This window comes from Ambystoma mexicanum, chromosome 4p (genome assembly GCF_040938575.1).
Source record: "Ambystoma mexicanum isolate Mex_15411 chromosome 4p, UKY_AmexF1_1, whole genome shotgun sequence".
In the NCBI taxonomy this organism is placed as follows: Eukaryota; Metazoa; Chordata; class Amphibia; order Caudata; family Ambystomatidae; genus Ambystoma; species Ambystoma mexicanum.
Window position 1 is genome coordinate 827280296 of NC_090927.1, and position 18377 is coordinate 827298672.

The 18377-nt window shown below is 48.7% G+C and overlaps 1 protein-coding gene across 4 annotated transcripts in view; it reads left to right on the top strand.

Moving 5' to 3' along the window:
- The window catches only part of PNISR (PNN interacting serine and arginine rich protein), a 508713-nt gene extending 490594 nt beyond the window's left edge, over window positions 1–18119 (top strand). For 3 of the 4 annotated variants that reach the window (XM_069606404.1, XM_069606401.1, XM_069606403.1), the window contains 2 exons: window positions 16472–17588; window positions 17803–18119. In XM_069606404.1, coding sequence (XP_069462505.1) covers window positions 16472–17588; window positions 17803–17833 — 1148 coding nt within the window. In that variant the 3' untranslated portion in view covers window positions 17834–18119. The remainder of the gene's footprint in view (window positions 1–16471; window positions 17589–17802) is intronic. The other variant, XM_069606402.1, reaches the window with a different exon arrangement.
- The last annotated feature ends 258 nt before the right edge of the window (window positions 18120–18377 follow it).

Here is an 18377-nt window from a genome sequence, read left to right on the forward strand (position 1 = left end):
GAGTGGCAGGCAAGCCAGGCCTAGTGGGTGTGCCCACGATAGCGGCTATATAAGCTGCTCTGATCCCCGAGGCAGATTCTTGGCGTTATTCTGCACTTCCATGCAGCGTAACGCTCACCGCCGCTTGGGATCAGACTTACCTTTGGAAATCCCGCTTTCTGCCATCATACTTACCTGGGGAAACCTGCTCTCACAGAGCGAGTCTTCGTTGATCCTGGCATTCATCTTCCAATCTTCCGGAACGCTAAAATCTTCATCTTGGCACCGCAGCACAACACGCAGCGTCCGCGACATCACCTGCAACGAAAAACAAAAGACAAGGTTAGACACTTAAAAGACATTCAGTTTAATTTCACGCTACCACGGAACCTCGTGCTTTTCCTTCCTTAAACCATCACTTACCTGCTGTCGAACATTGCACATTTAGCCATCTTCCACCCGCCGCGCCCCACGGCTACTTTTGGGCCGCATTTCCACCTATTGGAAGCAAAACAGAAGAGAAACACTATTCAGGAATAAACAATATTGGGAGCAATAATCCAAAGACATTAAAATGAGAAGAGACAAAGAGAAAACAGAAACAGAAAGGGAAAGAGATGAGACACTACCAACCAGGAAAAGCATAGTCTCAGCTGGACTGGACTATTACTTACCGGGGATTAGTGAAGTAACTAGGACCCATCGACAAGCGCCCCTTTCAGAAGTAGCAGGACGACGGAGAGCTGATCAATAATTAATAGGTGAGCTTTATGGGCTGGTAACAGACACCGCACCTTGAGGAGAAGAGTTTGAGGGGTACAATAGTCGCAGATCAGCTCACTCACGTTCTCTCATATCTACGCAGGGGCAGTGTCACCAATTGCTGCTGTTCACAGCTTATCTGCAGAGGAAGAGGTCTGACAGGGGTGATCTAATTCCTGGGAGGGCTGCAACTGTGTCCCAACACCTCCGCAGAGAGCGTAACACAAGGCTACACAACAAGAAGTAAGTCCCCTTCATTTTACAGTGCCTTTGGTTTGAAGAAAACTGGATCCAGCTGGCTTCTGTTCCTGTGTTGGTCTGCAGATCCTGTGTTCCTGTGTTCCTGGGCCTCAGTCGTGGGGACAAGAAGAGGGATATCTTGGGACTCCTGCACTACGAATGGAAAGTCAGCGGCAGCAATGGGCAAACTTTAGATTTAGATCAGCGGCACTTCGTGGTTTCAGCTCCCTGCATCTCTTGCAAATGGCACCACCGCGGTTCTAGGATGCCTTGTTGGACTTTCCTCGCATCTGGGGTCCAGCACTCTATTGTGGTGGCTCAGACTCGGTAAGTCCTTCATGGGACCACACACCCCCACCGACCCACCCAAGGAGAGAATTCTTCCTTGCAGGGCTTCTCTAGTCGAGGCAAATTTGGAGCTTCAGCACCACAGCAGAGCTTCACCGGGCAAACCAAAGGTCCAGGAGTTGCAGCAGCACACACTATTTTACAATAGGGTGCTGGAGAGGTTACTTAATATCCCCTGTTTAGTTTCTCATGTAACATTTTTATTTTACCCTTTCTACAATTAATGGCTGGTGGCAATTGCTGCCCCAGTAAAGCACCCATGGCTGCCCATTTTATCAAAATGGCCCGGTCTTATTTTTTCACCATTTCTTGCTGGAAACATTTACTCTGCGATCCAACCCAGGTTTGGTCCCTTTGTTCGTTTCGTCTTTGGCGGGATTCACGAGTGAAGCCCGCCTCTGGCTCCAGTGTATCTGACAGGGGCAGGAAGTGACGGTGGTGCCTGAAACTCCTTATGCGTAATCTCCTAGGTGATAGGAATGCACTCTTAGATGATTGATCGGCTGGCTGTCTTTGGAGGACAGCCACCCTGCTGTGTGAGTGACGGCTAGGCTGCGAATGAATGGGAGAAACCTGCATGAAGGCAAGGTCTTTTGCTTGGAGGGCAGTCGACCACTGGAATGAAGGCATCCGAAGAAGAACAATGTAAGTGAAGTCAATTTCACTTCACTGCTCTTGGAAACCGTACATTTTGGGAAATCTGAAAGACTTCCCTGTGTCACTGCAATGAAGGTGCTGTGTGACACAATGTAAAAAGATGATGCCTATGGAGTTTGTCAGTCTCCAAAATCAATAGAAACACAGTAAGCAAAAGGGCTCTCTCACTCCAAGGTAAAATCAAAAAAAGTCCAGCAAAAGAACTGGGGGTCTCTAAGGAGGGAGGAATTGAACACTAAAATTAGATTACCCCTAACAGTAACACTTAAATATGCCTCATTCAAAATACACACTCGGTTGCAATAGTAATAATCAGTAGATGCCCCTTTGGGATGGCACGCAGACACTTCTTACACCCTGAGGTGACTTCAATAGTTAGGACTCTGTGGACATTGATATATCACTGGTACATTTAGAGCAATACTGAGTTTGGTGTCACAAAGGAAAAAGTTAGGGAAGGAAACAATGGTTAACAAGTTTCTCAAACAGGTAAGCACTTTTGAACCCCCATCCGCCCCCACCCCCCCACCCAATGCAATGTAGATTAAACCTTTCCCAGCTATAGAATTAAAGAATGCATGACTTTTTGGACGGATAGATTAAACGCAAAGTCGGAGGTTAGAAGAGTCTTCAGGGAGCCAGGACCGCCAATGTCAATTGAGCAAAGTCCAGGGGAGCTGAGGCACTTCTGGGAGATGAGTTAAAAAGTCTTAAGCAATGTTAGAATTTTTGTAGAAAAAGAAATCGCTGTTTTGGGCCACAAGCTGGGAGGCTTTTGAAAGGCAAAGCTGCAAGCAACTCTGCAAAAGGCAGCAAATGTCAACTGGGAGCAAGCAAGGTACACAACAAGAGGGAAGTACCCCTTAGTTCACAATACCTTAGGTCTGAAGATATTTATTCCAGCTGGCTTCTGTTCCTGTTGTAGTATGGCAGATCCTGTTGTTCCTGGGCCTCTTGTCATGGGGACAAGATGGAGGACGTCTGGGGACTCCTGCACTACGATTCGAAGGTCTGCGGCAGCAATGCACAAAGTTCAGGTCAGCTGCACTTCGCGGTTTCAGCTACTTGCAAATAGCACCACCACGGTTCTCGGATACCTTTTGGACTTTCTTCGCTTCTGGGGTCCAGCACTCTGTTGAGGTGGCACAGACTTGCTTAGTCCTGCTTCGAGGGAGTCTAGAGGATCTTCCTGGAGCTCTGGTCCGGCTTAAAAACGATGCACTCTATTCTGGTGTTCCTGTCCCCTGGCACTCAATTCCTGCAGCAGCAATGGAAGTACAGCCAGCAGAGAGGATTTCCATTTGAGTTCGTCTTGGCGGCGATTTATCCCACCAGCCCAAGGGGAGAAGTCTTTTGCCGAGCTTCTCTAGTTGAGGCGAATTTCGGAGCTTCAGCACTGCAGCAGGGCCTCACCGGGCAAACCAACGGTCCAGGAGTTGCAGCAAGCTTCTCTTCCAAGGTCTTCTTTGGATTTCTTCATCCAGTGGTCGACTCTGCATTCCAAGCAAAAGAACTTGCATTTTATGCAAGTTTCTCCCATTCATTCTAGTAACCAAGGAGACCAAGCACAGTGAGTTTTGGGAACCTCCCTCGCTTCCTGCCCTGTCAGACAAGTTGGAGCCAGATACAGGTTCAGCAGTTAACCCTGCCAAAGACAAAATGAACAAAGGGATAATACCTGGTGTGGCACGTAGAGTAAATCTCAAGGGGGACCTTTCCAACAAGAAATGGCGAAAAAAGACTAGGGCCATTTTGACAAAATGGGCACCCATGGGTGCTTTACTGTAGCTGCAATTGCAGCCCGCGATAAAAACACATAATGGTAGGAAAAAGTAAACCACTGCCACCAGCCATTATTTGTAGAAAGGGAAGCATAAAAATGTTACCTGAGAAAGTAGACAAAGGGGATACTAAGTAACCCCTCCAGTGCCCTATGTAAGATAGTGTGTGCTGGTAGTTAAAAAAGGTAAGTAAAGTCAATTTCACTTTGCTGCTCTTGGAAACAGTAGTTTATCCAAACGAAGGTATTTAAACCTTTGAGAAATCCAAAGGACTTCTCTGTGACACTGCACTGAAGGTGCTGCGTGTAAGCATGTATGTAAAAAGATGCCTATGGAGTTTGTCAGACTCCAAAACCAAAGGAAACACAGAATCCAAACCAGATCAAAACACCTGTGTGAGGGAGAAAAGGGGCTCACTCACTAAAAGGTTAATATTAAAATTTCCCAAAGTCCAGCAAAAGAGCTGGGTGTCTCTAAGGAGGGAGGAATTAAACACTAAAATGAAAATTCTCCCTAACAATACCCAAACCAGCACAGTACCTCAGCATAGAAGATGATTTTGCAGCAGGATGACTCCAGGATCTGCAGCCAAAAACCTGGCTTTTGCATTCCTTCATTAAGAAGACAGAAGACAGGACACTGGAAGGACTTTTGCAGCAAGGATCACGAGGAAGGGTCTAGGCCATGGGGTTCTGTGGATTTGGTGCCTTTTTCTGCAGCAGAGAAGTCTGAATATTGCTGGTCGGATTCTCGTCATTGGCAAGGTACAGCACTCTGGTGAGGGGACTTTTCGGACTGGAATGGTGCCTCTGGATATCCAGCAGGATACCCACAAAGTTTCAACGAGATTCGGAAGAGACTGCACCGCGCAATAGCTCGCGGTACCAGGGTATTGGGGTATTACAGCCACGCAAGGTCGCAGCACGGCGTGGGGATGGCTCAAAATGCAGGTCTTCTTGAGTCTGGTGGGTCTCACAAGGCTCTGGGTTGTCGTTTTCAGAGTCCTCAGGTCAATTGGAAGGAAAGGCTACATCAGGCTCTCCGGTCGCTGGAAATGGTTTCAGCTGCAAAATCTTAATCTTCGGTTTTGGTTCCAGGAGTAGACTACCTCTTCAGCTTCCAGGTTGGGACCTTTATGCAGGAACCCAGCCACTCTCAACAGCCTTGCAGCATTCCAACTTGGGGGGGGTTGAGGGGATTGCCTATCCTTTCCAGACAGCCAGCCTCCCAGTTTGTACTGGAATCTCGGACTGGAAGACAAAGGGCTACAGAGTTGTGGATGCTTCCCTTGCTTCCTGCCTTCACAGGCACTCTGGAGCCTGGGCGGGGAGTCCACAGGACTCCCGCCAAAGATAAAAACCACACAGCGGAATTTCCCGCCCTGGATGTCGGGGGATGTGTTGGGGAGAATTCTCAATTCTGTGCTACTTCCCTTCAACCTTAGAGTCCCCCAGCTCTTGCAGGACTTTAGGACTTTTCATTTTTATCTTGGAGTGAGACCTTTTTCTCACTCTCATGTATTTTTGATCTGATTTGGATTGTGTATTCTTTGTTTTTGCGGTCTGACAAACTCCATAGGCATCTACCTTTGTTTGGTGACACACAGCACCTTCAGTGCAGTTTCACAGAGAAGTCCTTTGGATTTCTCTTAATGTTTAAATAGCTTCTCTTGGATGAACTCCTGTTCCCAAGAGTAGTAAAGTGAAAATTAATTTACTTACCTTTTCTCTCTGTAGACCATCACACACCTTTTCTCTCTGTAGACCCATCACACACCATCTTATGTGGAATGCTGGTGGTTACTTAGTAGCCCCTTTGTCTACTTACTCATGTAACATTTTTTATGTTACCCTTACAACTTTTAATGGCTGATGGCAGTGGTTTAATTTTCCGTTGGGTAAGATTGTGTGCAGTACCCTTTGGGAGACTACAGCAACTTTGTCCTCGTGGCAATAGGTAACCCAACCTTTTGGAATAAGTCTGTACTACACGGGTTGGTAGTGTGGCTGAGCAGCCGGGCTTATCTCAAGAGGGGTCAATGTGAGCAGTTGAGTTTTTACACAGTGATTCACTTTGACAAGTATTCAAATAAACTCTTACACTCAAGGTTTCTTGATTAAACAATTATTAATGTATTTAACTGTCTGTTATATAAGCCTTCTTCAGAAGGGAGCAAAACATGTAACACCTCAAAATACACTTCAAAACACACTCTTAGTTTAATCAGATGATATCCATTGGGGATGGCACGCAGACACTTCCTACACCCTCAGATGACTTAAATAGCTAGGACACTGTGGACATTGATTTATCACTGGTACATTTAGAGCAATACTGAGTTTGGTGCAAAGGTTAGATATGGGAATAAAACATAGGTTAACAATTCATAAACTGGTAAGTACTTTTTAAAACCTTTCAATGCAACGTAAATGAACCCTTTCCTGCGGGGGGATGGGGGGAGGCAAAAGCACATGGTCCGAGGTAAGAAGAGTCTCTCGGGGAGCCAAGACAGCCAATGTTAATTGAGCAAAGTTTAGGGGAGCTGAAGATCTAATTTGCAGGTAAGTAAAAGTCTTGCACAATGTGTTTAGAAAAGTTTGTAGAAATAAGATTACTTGAAGGGCCACAAGATGGGAGGCTTGTGAGGGGCAAAGCTGCAAGCAACTCTGCAATGGCACCAAGACGAGGCTCAACTGAGAACAAGTAAGGCTACATAACGAGATAAGTCCTCTTAACTTTACTGTACCTTTGGTTAGAAGAAATGGTTCCAGCTGGCTTCTGTTCCTGTCTAGCTCTGCAGATACCGTTGTTCCTGGGCCTCAGTCGTGGGGACAAGAGGGAGGACGTCTGGGGACTCCTGCACTACAACTTGAAGGTCAGCGGCAGCAATGGGCAAACTTCAATTCAGCGGCACTTCGCGGTGTCAGCTCCCTGTGTCTTAGCAAATGGCACCACTGCAGACTCTTAGCTTTTGAGGTGGGCTTTCCTTGCATCTGGGATCCAGCACTCTGTTGCGGTGGCTCAGGCTCAGTCAGTCCCGCTTCCTGGGAGTCGGAGGATCTTCCTGGAGCTCTTGGCCAACTTAAAAGCAACACACAATATCCGGTGTTCTCCAGCACGGGGTCTGGCATGGATTCACATGCTCATGAATATTCCCCGTCGTCAGGCTGCGAATCCTCGGTAAAGAAAAATCAGTATCAGTTTCGTTTCTGATCTGTCTTTCGTAGTAGTAACCAATCACTGATCTCTGCGTCATACTGACCACAGCCAATGACTGCCATCTCCCTAAGACCCGCCTCTGGCAGCCATCTTCAGATTTTTACCGTACGTTCAAGTGTTGGGATCCTCGTGCTATTGCTCTCAAGCTTTAGTGCTTTTTTCGCGCTTTTTCTGAGGAACATTTTCTCTTTTTCGGTCAAAAGAGCCTCAAGCTCCGTTTCTTTATCCGATCAACAGGGACCCGTATCGGATTCTTCTACACCCCTCAAGGGTGAAGATTTCGTCGGGCCACGCTTTTGGAGGACTCCAGAAGTTTCTCAGGCCCATCTCGATCATGGCCCAGGAGAAGGGAAGCTCGACACCCGGAAAGCTGTTCAGGGTCTGCCCTGGATGCCAGCTTCAGAATGTCTTTAAGGAGGACGAACACTAGCTCTGCCTCTACTGCCAGCATGAGGACAAGACGCACGTGGAGAAGGACTGTGCGTTTTGCGGCAATATGTCGGAGCGGACCCTGAAGGACCGTCATCTGCGTCTCGCCAACTGGCTGGAAGGGAAGAGCCCGTCAGGCGAGACGAAGAAGAAGTCGGAGCGGTCTTCTAAGACCTTTTGAGGGTGCCCCGGCGACGGGGGTCCAACAGAAGGCCAAGCACCGCGAGTCCGCTGGCACCGGGAGCGCCGAACGGTTGGGCTCTACGGGCGCAAGGCAGGGCGCATCCTCCCCCGCGCCATCAACCACGAGCCAACGCTCTGGCTCGGGTTAGAGGAAGGCCGAGCACCCGGCGAAGCTCCTGGAGAGACCCCGGTCGAGCTCGAAGGCCCCATCGGAGGGGGAGCAAGGCAGTGACCCTCCCCCCAAGGAGAAGGCGGTGAGCGCACCTAAGGTGGTGAAAGCCTTAATCCATCCGGCCAAGGCCTCTATCGAGACAGTCGCGGCGGCCCTGGCTCAGCCTGTGGAGGCTACACCAGTGGTGGTGACCTCGGGGGCCCAGAGTCTCCCTGCCACCGCGGAGGGAGTCCTCTTTCATGCCCATCGGCAGGACCCCCCGTGAAACCTCTGACGGAGAAGAAAAAGGGGGAGCAGGAGGTCGTCGTGGATTCGGCCTCAACCTCTGAGGAGGAGCTGATCGAAGTCTTAAGCCACGGCGTTGGCGTGGAAGACCAGCCCGTCGGGAGGGACCCCGACGTAGGAGACGATGAGAACGTCGAGGGTGCCGACGGGGCTCCGGACCGCCCGTCGGACTCCCCTCGACCAGTGCCGCAAGACAACTCGGCGGCCATTTTGTTGGCTATACAGTCCATATGCTCGGAGATAAGGACGAGATTGCCGTTACCACCAACGGAGGAACCTCTCCTGACGGGGGACCCGGAGCCAGGCCCTTCTGGGAGCCCTCCTCCTAAGAGAAGAAGGATTCATCCTCCACCTCCTTTTCAACCATCGCGCCCTGCTCAGCCCTCCTCCCCGTCCACGACCCGTGGCGATGATACGGGGACTGACACGGCCGCGACGGGCACAGACGACGAGGTTTACGACGAAGATCTCCCGTCGTCACCTCCTCCCCGGGCTTCTCCGCCCGACGAGATTGGATCGTTTCATGCCATGATCGCCAGGGCATCCGAGCTTTTCCAGCTCTGCCCGGAAGAGAAGAAAAAGGAAGGTTTCCTTTATCAACGGCGCGAGACCAAGAGGAAGACGGTCCTCGCTGTATCTCTACTGGACGATATCTGGGATGAGGGTCTCGCCCTCCTCAAGAACCCATCCACAACGCCTGCGAGAAGGGACCGGTACGAGAAGAGGTACCGGGTCCCGGACGCGGCCCCCTTGTGCCTTCGGGCACAGCCGACCCCTGACTCGGTCGTCTCCGCGGCAGCCAGGAAGAAAGCAGGGGGGGGCCTCGGCCTCTACGTCAACCTCCCCGCCGGACGGCGAGGGAAAGAAATTGGACACGATGGGACGCAGAGTCATCTCATCGGCAGCGACGACGATTAAGGCTGCCAACGCCTTGGCTATCGTAGCCCGCTACGACAGGGAGTTGTGGTACAAAATCGCCCCCCTGCTGGACTTCTTACCAGACGACAAGAGGGCGGAGGCCCTAGAGATCTTGCAGGAAGGAGAAGTGGCGTCGGACCACGCCATTACCATAGCGACGGACATCGCTGACACTGGATTTCGCCAGTTGGGCAACGGCGTGTGCCTTAGACGGCGTGGATGGCTCAAGGCAACTGACTTCCGTCAGGACGTGCAGACCAGAGTCTTGGACATGCCGTTCGACGGGAACAACCGGTTTGGGAAAACAGTGGAGGATTCCCTACAAGCCATCAAGACGGACACAGAGACGGCCCGGGCTCTTGGTGTTCTCCAGCAACGACGGCCGCCCTTTCGGAGCGGCGGAGGCAAGCAGGGTGCCTCCAAAGGTTCCGGCGGGGGATTTTCCACCTATCGTCAAGCGGCCCGTTCGTCGTCGCAAGAAGCCTACAGGGGACGAGGCAAGTCAGGCGGACCCCGCCGTCGTCGCCAAGGAGGGCAAGGCGGCAAAGCCTCGTCGAAGCAGGACTGAACCGGCCGTGGGGTCGGGGCCCCACCAAAGCACCCCGGTGGGAGGCCGGCTGGCGAACTTCGCTGGCCCAGGGTCACGCGCTCGAGCTTCTAAAGAAGTGCCCGCGCGTCTCCCCCCTTCTCCCCCCCCCGTGGCCTTGAAGGAACATCCCGTCCCTCAACTTCTCTTGGAGGTAAAGGCGATGCTCAAGAAAGGCGCCATCGAGCTCGTCCCAAAGAGGCTTCGGGGCTCTGGAGTTTACTCAAGATACTTCCTCGTGAAGAAGACGGGAGGATGGCGTCCCATCCTGGACCTACGACTGAACAAATTCATCAAGGCACAGAAGTTCCGGATGGTCACCCTCCAGCACGTTCTGGGTCAACTGGAGGAGGTCGATTTCCTGTCGTCATTGGATTTGGAGGATGCTTACTTCCATATCCCCATCCTAAAGGGACACCGAAAGTTTCTCAGATTCGTGGTCCAAGGGCGTCACTACCCGTTCAGAGCCCTTCCCTTCGGATTGAGGTCGGCACCCAGGGTGTTCACCAAGTGCCTTGCACCGTGGCGGCGCGGCTGCGCCTGGAGGGGATCCACGTCTACCCCTACCTGGACGACTGGCTCATCGCGGAGCACACGGCGAGGACCGTCCAACTACTCACAGACCTGGGATTCTCCATAAACTACGCCAAGTCCCACATGGTGCCCGCGCAAGACCCACTGTTTCTGGGAGCGAAACTCGACACAGTGGCGCTTCTGGCCTCTCCGTCGGAGGAAAGGACGAGGGCCATCTTGGGCAAGGTGCAGCGGATGCTGGTTGCAGACGCGGCCAGGGTGAGGTCCATCAAATCCCTCCTCGGAATGATGTCTTCTTGCATTTATCTCATCCGCATGTGCAGGCTTCGGATGCGCCCGTTGCAGGAGTTCCTGGACGCTCGCTGGATCCAGACGACGGGCAGCTTCGAGGACAGGATCACACTCGACGAGAGCTTCTGACGAGCGATCCGGTGGTGGGGCACCCGCGCGCATCTGACGGCGGGCATGGACTTCCAGACCCCGGGCCACCAGAAGACAGTGACCACAGATGCCTCCCTGGAAGGGTGGGGAACGCACACCGAAAATCTGCACGCGAGAGCCCTTTGGCTGCCGACGGAGAAGTCCCTCCATATCAATGTCCTGGAAATCCGGGCAGTGTTTTGGGCCCTCAGGTCCTTTCTTCCGTCCCTCAAGGGCAAGGTGGTGAGGATCTTCACCGACAACACCACCACCATGTTCTACATCAGGAAGCAGGGCGGTACCAGATCCCCAGCCCTGTCCAAGGAGGCTCAGGATCTGTGGCATTGGGCCGTCGCCCAAGGGATGTTTCTGGTGCCGTTTAATCTGGCAGGGATAAAAAAAACACCATTGCCGACTTGCTCAGCAGAGAGCTGCGCTCATGCCACGAGTGGGAACTACGACCGGATCTAGTGGACCGCCTCTTCCGACGGTGGGGCACATCCCAGATCGATCGGTTCGCGATGGCGACGAACTCCAAGTGCCGGAGGTTCGCCAGCAGGTTTCCCCAGCCGAGGAGCATGGGCGATGCTTTCTCGTTCCCCTGGGAGGGCCTGTTCCTATATGCGTTCCCTCCATTGCCGCTGCTGATCCGGCTCATCAACCAGCTCAAGAGGTCACGGTGCAGGATGATCCTCGTCGCACCTGCATGGCCGAGGCAGATATGGTTCCCGTACCTTCTGGACTTGTCAGCGTCCCCGTCAATCAAGCTTCCAGTGGACGCGGATCTTCTCTCCAGGGAAGGAGGCGCCATCCTCCATCACGACCCGAAGTCGCTGAACTTGCAGGCCTGGCTCCTGCAGCGTTAGAGTTTGGAGGATACGACATACCGGCCGACTGCAGAGAGGTTCTTGCAAAGGCCAGGGCGTCCTCAACTCTTAAATGCTACGGACACAAATGGAAGAGGTTCTCTGTCTGGTGCCACGCACAGAAGATTAACCCTCTACGGATTACGGCTCCTCAAGTACTGCCGTACCTGCTGACGCTGGCCAAGGCTGGACTGGCGCACGCTTCCATCAAGATTCATCTTGCTGCGATCTCCCGATACACCAGAACCACGGGACGGACGTCTTTGTGGTCTCATCGTCTGGTGAAAGAATTCATGAAGGGACTGTTTAGATCGTTCCCGCCGGTGAAGGCCCCGGCCCCGGCGTGGGAGCTCAACGTGGTGCTGACCAAGCTCATGGGACCTCCGTTCGAGCCTCTGCACTCGGCTCAGTTGAAGTTCTTGTCGTGGAAAACTGTGTTTCTTGTGGCCATCACCTCCGCACGACGGGTGGGAGAGATCCAGGCCCTTTCCTGCAAGCCCCCGTACTTGACTTTTCACGACACGAGGGTAGTGCTCAGGACGCACCCCTCCTTCATGCCCAAGGTGCCGTCGGACTTCCACCTCAACGAACCCTTGGTGTTGCCTGTTTTCTTCCCGTCACCTTCGTCGCCGGCTGAAAGGACTTTGCACTCGCTGGATGTGGCTAGAGCGCTGAAGTTCTACGTGGACCGCACAAAGAGTTTTCGGAAGACGTCACAACTTTTTGTGAACTTTGGACCTGTCAATCAGGGGAAGGCTCTCTCGAAGGCTTCCATTTCCAGATGGCTCTCCGGCTGTATCATGTACTGTCATCGGTTGGCAAACCGACCGCTGCCTGGCCGTCAGAGAGCCCATTCCACCAGAGCGATCGCAGCTACCACGGCGTTCCTATCTGGTGTGCCCTTGCTGGACATCTGCAGGGCTGCTAGGTGGAGGTCGACGCACACCTTCACTAAATTCTACTGCGTTGATCGGGATTCCAGGGAGGAGTCCAGGCTCGGCCAAGCAGTGCTGCGCAACCTGTTCGCCTAAGGTGAGCCTGGTGAGGAGGTAAGAATTGCTTAATGTTGAGTTTTGGATGTAATGCTTAATGTTGAGCCTTTGCCACCTCCCGTGGTTGTGCATGTGTGTACTGCTATGTATTCTTTTATTCATGAGCATGTGAATCCATGCCAGACCCCATGCTGGACAAGGAACAACCTACCAGCGCCTTCAGACCATACCAATGGTATATAAGGCGCTATATAAGTGCAAAATAACAATAACAATAACTTACCTGTAACTGTTGTTCTCCAGCATGGGTCTGGCATGGATTCACATGCGAACCCTCCCGCCTACCCCTCTGCGGCTCTTCACTTGGTCCTACTGCCACTTCACGTGCTACCAAATCTGAAGATGGCTGCCAGAGGCGGGGCTTAGGGAGATGGCAGTCATTGGCTGTGGTCAGTATGACGCAGAAATCAGTGATTGGTTACTACTACGAAAGACAGATCAGAAACGAAACTGATACTGATTTTTCTTTACTGAGGATTCCCAGCCTGACGACGGGGAATATTCATGAGCATGTGAATCCATGCCAGACCCATGCTGGAGAACAACAGTTACAGATAAGTAACTTGTTCCTTCCTCTCCCTGGCTCTTCGGTTCTAGCAGCAACTGCAGTGGAAATACAACCAGCTTTGAGAGGATCTCCAGGTGGCTTGCTTTGGAGTTGATTGGTCCTACCAACTCAAGGGGAGAAGTCGTCCTTGCAGGGTTTCTCTAATCGAGACGAATTTGGAGCTTCAACAGAAGGGCTTCACCAATGGTCCGGGAGTTGCAGCAGACGTCTTTTCCAAGTTCTTCTTCGAATACCTTCGTCGAGCGATCGACTCTGCCCACCAAACCAAAAATTCTTGCCTTTTATGCATGTTTCTCCCCTAGCTGTCAGTCACCCAGCAGGGTGGATGTCCTTGCTGGACAGCCAACCAGCCAATCATTCCAGCCAGGAGTGCATTTCTGTCTCCAAGGAGACTAAGCATAGGGAGTTTCGGGCACATCCCTCGCTTCCTGCCCCCGCCAGACACCCTGGAGCCAGAGTCGGGCTTCACTCGCAAATCCCACCAAAGACAAAACGAACAAAGGCACCAAACCTGGTTTGGCGTGCAGAGTAAATCTCAAGAAGGACCTTTCTGCACAGAAACAGCGAAAAAAGACCGGGCCATTTTGACAGAAATGACCCCCTTGGGTGCTTTACTGAAGCTGCGAACGCAGCCCACGGTAAACGCACACCACAGTAGTTAAAAGTAAACCACTGCCACCAGCCATTCATCGAGGAAAGGGTAGCATAATAATGTTACATGAGAAGCTAGACAAAGAGGATACTAAGTAACCCCTCCAGCACCCTATTGTAAAATAGTGTGTGCTGGGTCTAGAAAGTTACAAATGTAAGTAAAGTCAATTTCACTTGACTGCTCTTGGAAACAGTAGTTTATCCAATAGAAGGTATCTAAACCTTGGGGAAATCTGAAAGACTTTGTGTCACACAGCACCTTCAGTGCAGTGGCACAGGAATGTAAAAGATGCCTATGGAGTTTCAGACTCCACAACCAAAAGAAAGAGTTCAAATCACATTAAAATACATGAGAGAGTGGGAAAAGGGGTCTCCCTTAGGTTAAAAATTCAAGTCCTCAAAATCCAGCCAAGTTGCTGGGGGTATCTAAGGTAGAGAGGAATTAGCACATTTCTGAGAATCCTCCCTAACAGGGTACTTGCCTCTTTTGTCTGTAGCTTGCATTATTTCACTGGAGACTTGCAGTAGCTGCTTTTTGCAGATTTGATCTCAGCTGTCTTTCACAAGCCTAAACGCTTGTGGCCCAACAGTGATTTAATTACAAACTCTCTAAAATCAAGACTCTGTGCTATCTAAAGAAGTGACCCAGATCTGTAGACTTTGTCCAAATTGACTTTGGCTGTCCTGGCTCCCTGCAGACTCTTCTGACCCATTAACTTTGATTCTATCTATCCCTCTAGGTGGTAAATAAGTAAACTTGTGTTGCTCGGAAAGATCTAATCTAGACTTTGTTGGGATGTTGAAAAGTATTCACATGCTCGGAGAACCTGTTAACCCTTTTTCTTCCCTAACCTTTCCCACCACCTCAGAATTTTATCAAGTACAGAAAGTGATATATAAATGCCTTAACTGCCTAGCAATTGAAGTCGCCCAAGGGTGTAGGAAGTGTATGGCCAGCATCTCTAAAGAGTATCTACTTGCTTGTCTTAAATCTGAGGAAGTGTTTTGAAGTGTATTTTCCCAAGAAGTGCACATTGGCTGTTCTAAAGAAGGCTTATTTAAAACTGACTGTTACACTAAAGGTTTTCTAGTAAAATAATTATTTAAGTGTTATTTGGATACTTGCAACTGTGAATCTGTGTTGCATCGCTACAGCTCACATTTACCCCTCTTGAGATAAGTCTGGCTGCTCAGTTACTCTACTAACATTTGTAGTACAGACCTATACCAATAGGTGGGTTACCTATTACCAAGTGGATAAGGCTGTTGTACTCTCCCACAGGGTTACTGCATCCAATCTTGCCTAACAGGAAGGAACAAGAAAGGACACAAAAATAAAATGGTGAAAAAACAAGACCGGGGCGATTTTGGTAGAATGAGCACCCATGGGTGCCATTACCGGGGCTGTGCAAAGAGCCCGCGCTAAAGGTGCACCAAATTCATAAAAAAGGTTCACCGCCGCCAGCCATTAAAGGTAACTTTGTCCTTGTACCATAAATGTTGCATTTAAAATGAGAAAGGGGATACTCTGTATCTCACACAGCATTCAACATAAGGTGGGGTGCTGGTCTCACCTAATAAAATGTTGAACGGATCTAAAGATCCTTTCTACCTTTGGGAACTGTAGTTATCACAAGGTTTATTCATTTGTTTTTCCATTTGTATAGCACGTCTAACCCATAGGGTTAGCCAGAGAGGGTTAAAAGGGGGATCCCCTAGGGCAACCCCGCAACAATAGGCACTTATTGCCAAAAGGTTGTCAAAGAAGATAACTTTTAAAAGACACTATGGAGAGTCTTAAAAATGAGACCCATAAAAAGAGTAAACGATTCTGTGAGTGTGGGAAAAGGTTTCCACACAGCCATAAGGACAAATAATCCACCAGTAAAAGTAAAAGGTTCTGGGGTTGACACAGGTCAGGCAGATGCATCATTGCTATGAAAATCTTACCTTACAAGTGCACTATAGAAAGCTAGTTTTATAAGTCTGCCATGCATGTTTCACCACATTCAGTGGTGGGCTAAAACTAAGCATTATCTGGTGATGTTTTTCCCCACAGATATCAAATGTGTAGTATAGGTATGTTTTGTTTGGAATTTGGGGTTCATTAGGTTTTGGTCTCCTCACAAGCTTATTTTTTTTAATGTATTTATTGTGCATTTGTATGGCACTTTTACATCAAGTAAATTGTGTTTCTAAGCGCCAACAGGGCAACGTGGAGGGAACATGGGAATTAAAGGCAAATATAACAACGAAATAGAAAGCCGGTCCTACTAGGCCTTGTGCGCATTCAAAGCATGCAAGTGCAGAGAGAGAAGGGATGTTGTTGACGGTTTCCTTTTAATGCTTGTTTGCATTAAACTATTTATACCTAATCACACAAGTATGAGACTTGTATTATTTTTTTTTTTTATGATAGCTACTGGGTCTCGTATGTAGCTCCCTATAATAGCAAAATTCTGAAACGCTCAACAAGTACTTAATGTGCCTTCTCCACTAATCCCATTTTAAACTTGCTTGTTCAGCTGAGCAATTCTCTTGCTGTAAACCCAGAACCTTCACATTAGTTTAATGTACCTTTGCTTGTCATTTTAAGACTTCTTAAAATAGACTTGATTTCTTGCTGTACATGATTTTCCTGTAAACTATCTTGCTGAAAAGTCATTTGTCATTCAATGCCTTCAAGACAGTAATAAACCATTGTAAGCACTGCTGCACATAATTTTGAGCTTTGAGTTTCTCTAAATGTTTTCTAGCGTAGCCTTAGAACTCACGCTTAGAGTTGGTGACCTGATGTTTTTTTTTCTTCTTTTTTTTTCAGAGGAAAGGAAACAAAAAGAAAAATTTGAAAGGGAGATGAATGAGCCCATTACTGAGCATGATAGCACTGCAGAGCTACAGGAAGGGGGAGAGGGAGAGGGAGAGGGAGTGGAAGAGGAGATAGAAATGGATAATGAAATTGAAGGATCTGAGGGGGGATTAATGCAGTTTTCTGATGGTAAAAAAGACATAAGAGAGGATATGGTATTTAGAAGCAAGTCGAGAAGCTCTAGCAGCAGCAGTAGCAAGAGTGTTTCCAGCAGCAGCAGCAGTAGTAGTAGTAGTAGCGTATCCAGTTCTTCCTATGCGTCTCTTTCAGTAAGCAGCCGCAGTTCTTCTCGCTCTTCATCTCCTAAGCGGAAGAAGAGACATAGTCGTGCAAGATCCCCACAACGGAAACGTAGGCGTAGCAGGAGCTGGAGCTATTCTAGTAGGTCTAGAAAGGGGAGGAGCAAAAGCAAGGAAAAGTTAACTGAGAGAAGGAGATCTAGCACAAATAGGAGCTTGGAGGGGGAGAAACGTAGACCACAAAGTCCTCCTCGTGAAAGAAAAAGTAAAGAAAAACGTAGAAGTCGTTCCAGAGATAGACAAACTAGCCGCAGTAGGAGCAAGGATAGACGTAGGAGTGATGACCTTTATAGGGGCGAAGACTTTTATGGAAGTTCAAGCAGGCACAAACATAAGGGTGGGAGTATAGACCAAGAAAGTAAATCTGAAAGAAACTGGAGCTTAGAGAAAGATAGGAAAAGAAAGGACAAAGAGAGAGAGCAGGATAAAAAAAGAGAAAAGCACTCCAGAGAGGAAAAAGATAGAAAGAGTGGCTTTCATGATGAGAGGTTAAAGAGAAAAAGAGAGATGGAAAGATATTACACTCGCAGCGAGTCTTCTTCCTCTAAAGTGTCACGTCAGGACTCTAGACGTGAGAGTAAGAAAGGTATAAGCAAAGATCAGAGAAAACCTTCAGGATCTGAATTTAGTGGAAGTAGTAGTTCTGAGTCACCTGAAATTAGCAGAGAACGAAAGACAAAGAAATCCAAACACCGGTCTCAGTCTGTGGAAAAATCTCAAAGGTCTGGTAAGAAGGCAAGCCGCAAACGCAAGTCTAAGTCGAGATCAAGGTAGTACACTTTTTAAGTATTTTATTAGAATATTCTAATTTGTGTCAAATTGTAGTGTTAAATTGTAGAAACAGTTTCCATTTGACTGTGTTGTCTGAAAATGTTCTGTAATCTCTGTAAAATGTTTGTATTTAATTGCTTTTGTAAAAAGTATATTTTTATTTGTAGCTCTCGCGCCATTGATATTGATCGTTCTTTTCTTTTAATTTTTCAGATCAACAACCCCTCCCCGCCGTAAACGTTGAATGATGAAGGATCTTTGCCATCATATTATTTAAAAAAATTCCATGAGTTTTAAAGGCTGGCCTCATTATAGAGGCACGTTACTGCTATGTAGGTGAACTAAGATACTTTTTTTATTTGTAAATAGGTGTTTCCGCAAATGCTGCTCCAAATTAATTAAATGCAAAATAAGACCTTGTATAACACCTTTCAAAAATCGTAGTGCTTAAAATTGGAAGTCTATTCTCTTTAAGCTGTACTGTTGAATGTCCTTTGGTGTTAATAAAACTTACGTTCATTCTATGTTAACCCTGTACATTTAATTTTAAAAGGAGCAGCATTTTTATTAAAATAAATATTGCAATTGTTCAAATTGTTCAAATTAGTTCCTGTGGACTTTATATATTTGTTTCCACTTTTATGTATAGAACAATATCTGATATTGTATGTTATGTTCTCTAACAAGTTTAGTCGTTGCTGGAAGAATTTGATAAATACTTATGATATACATGGACTTTTAGGTTTATCTGAAGTCCTATTGCAAAGGGTTCAAGTAGACTAGGTTTA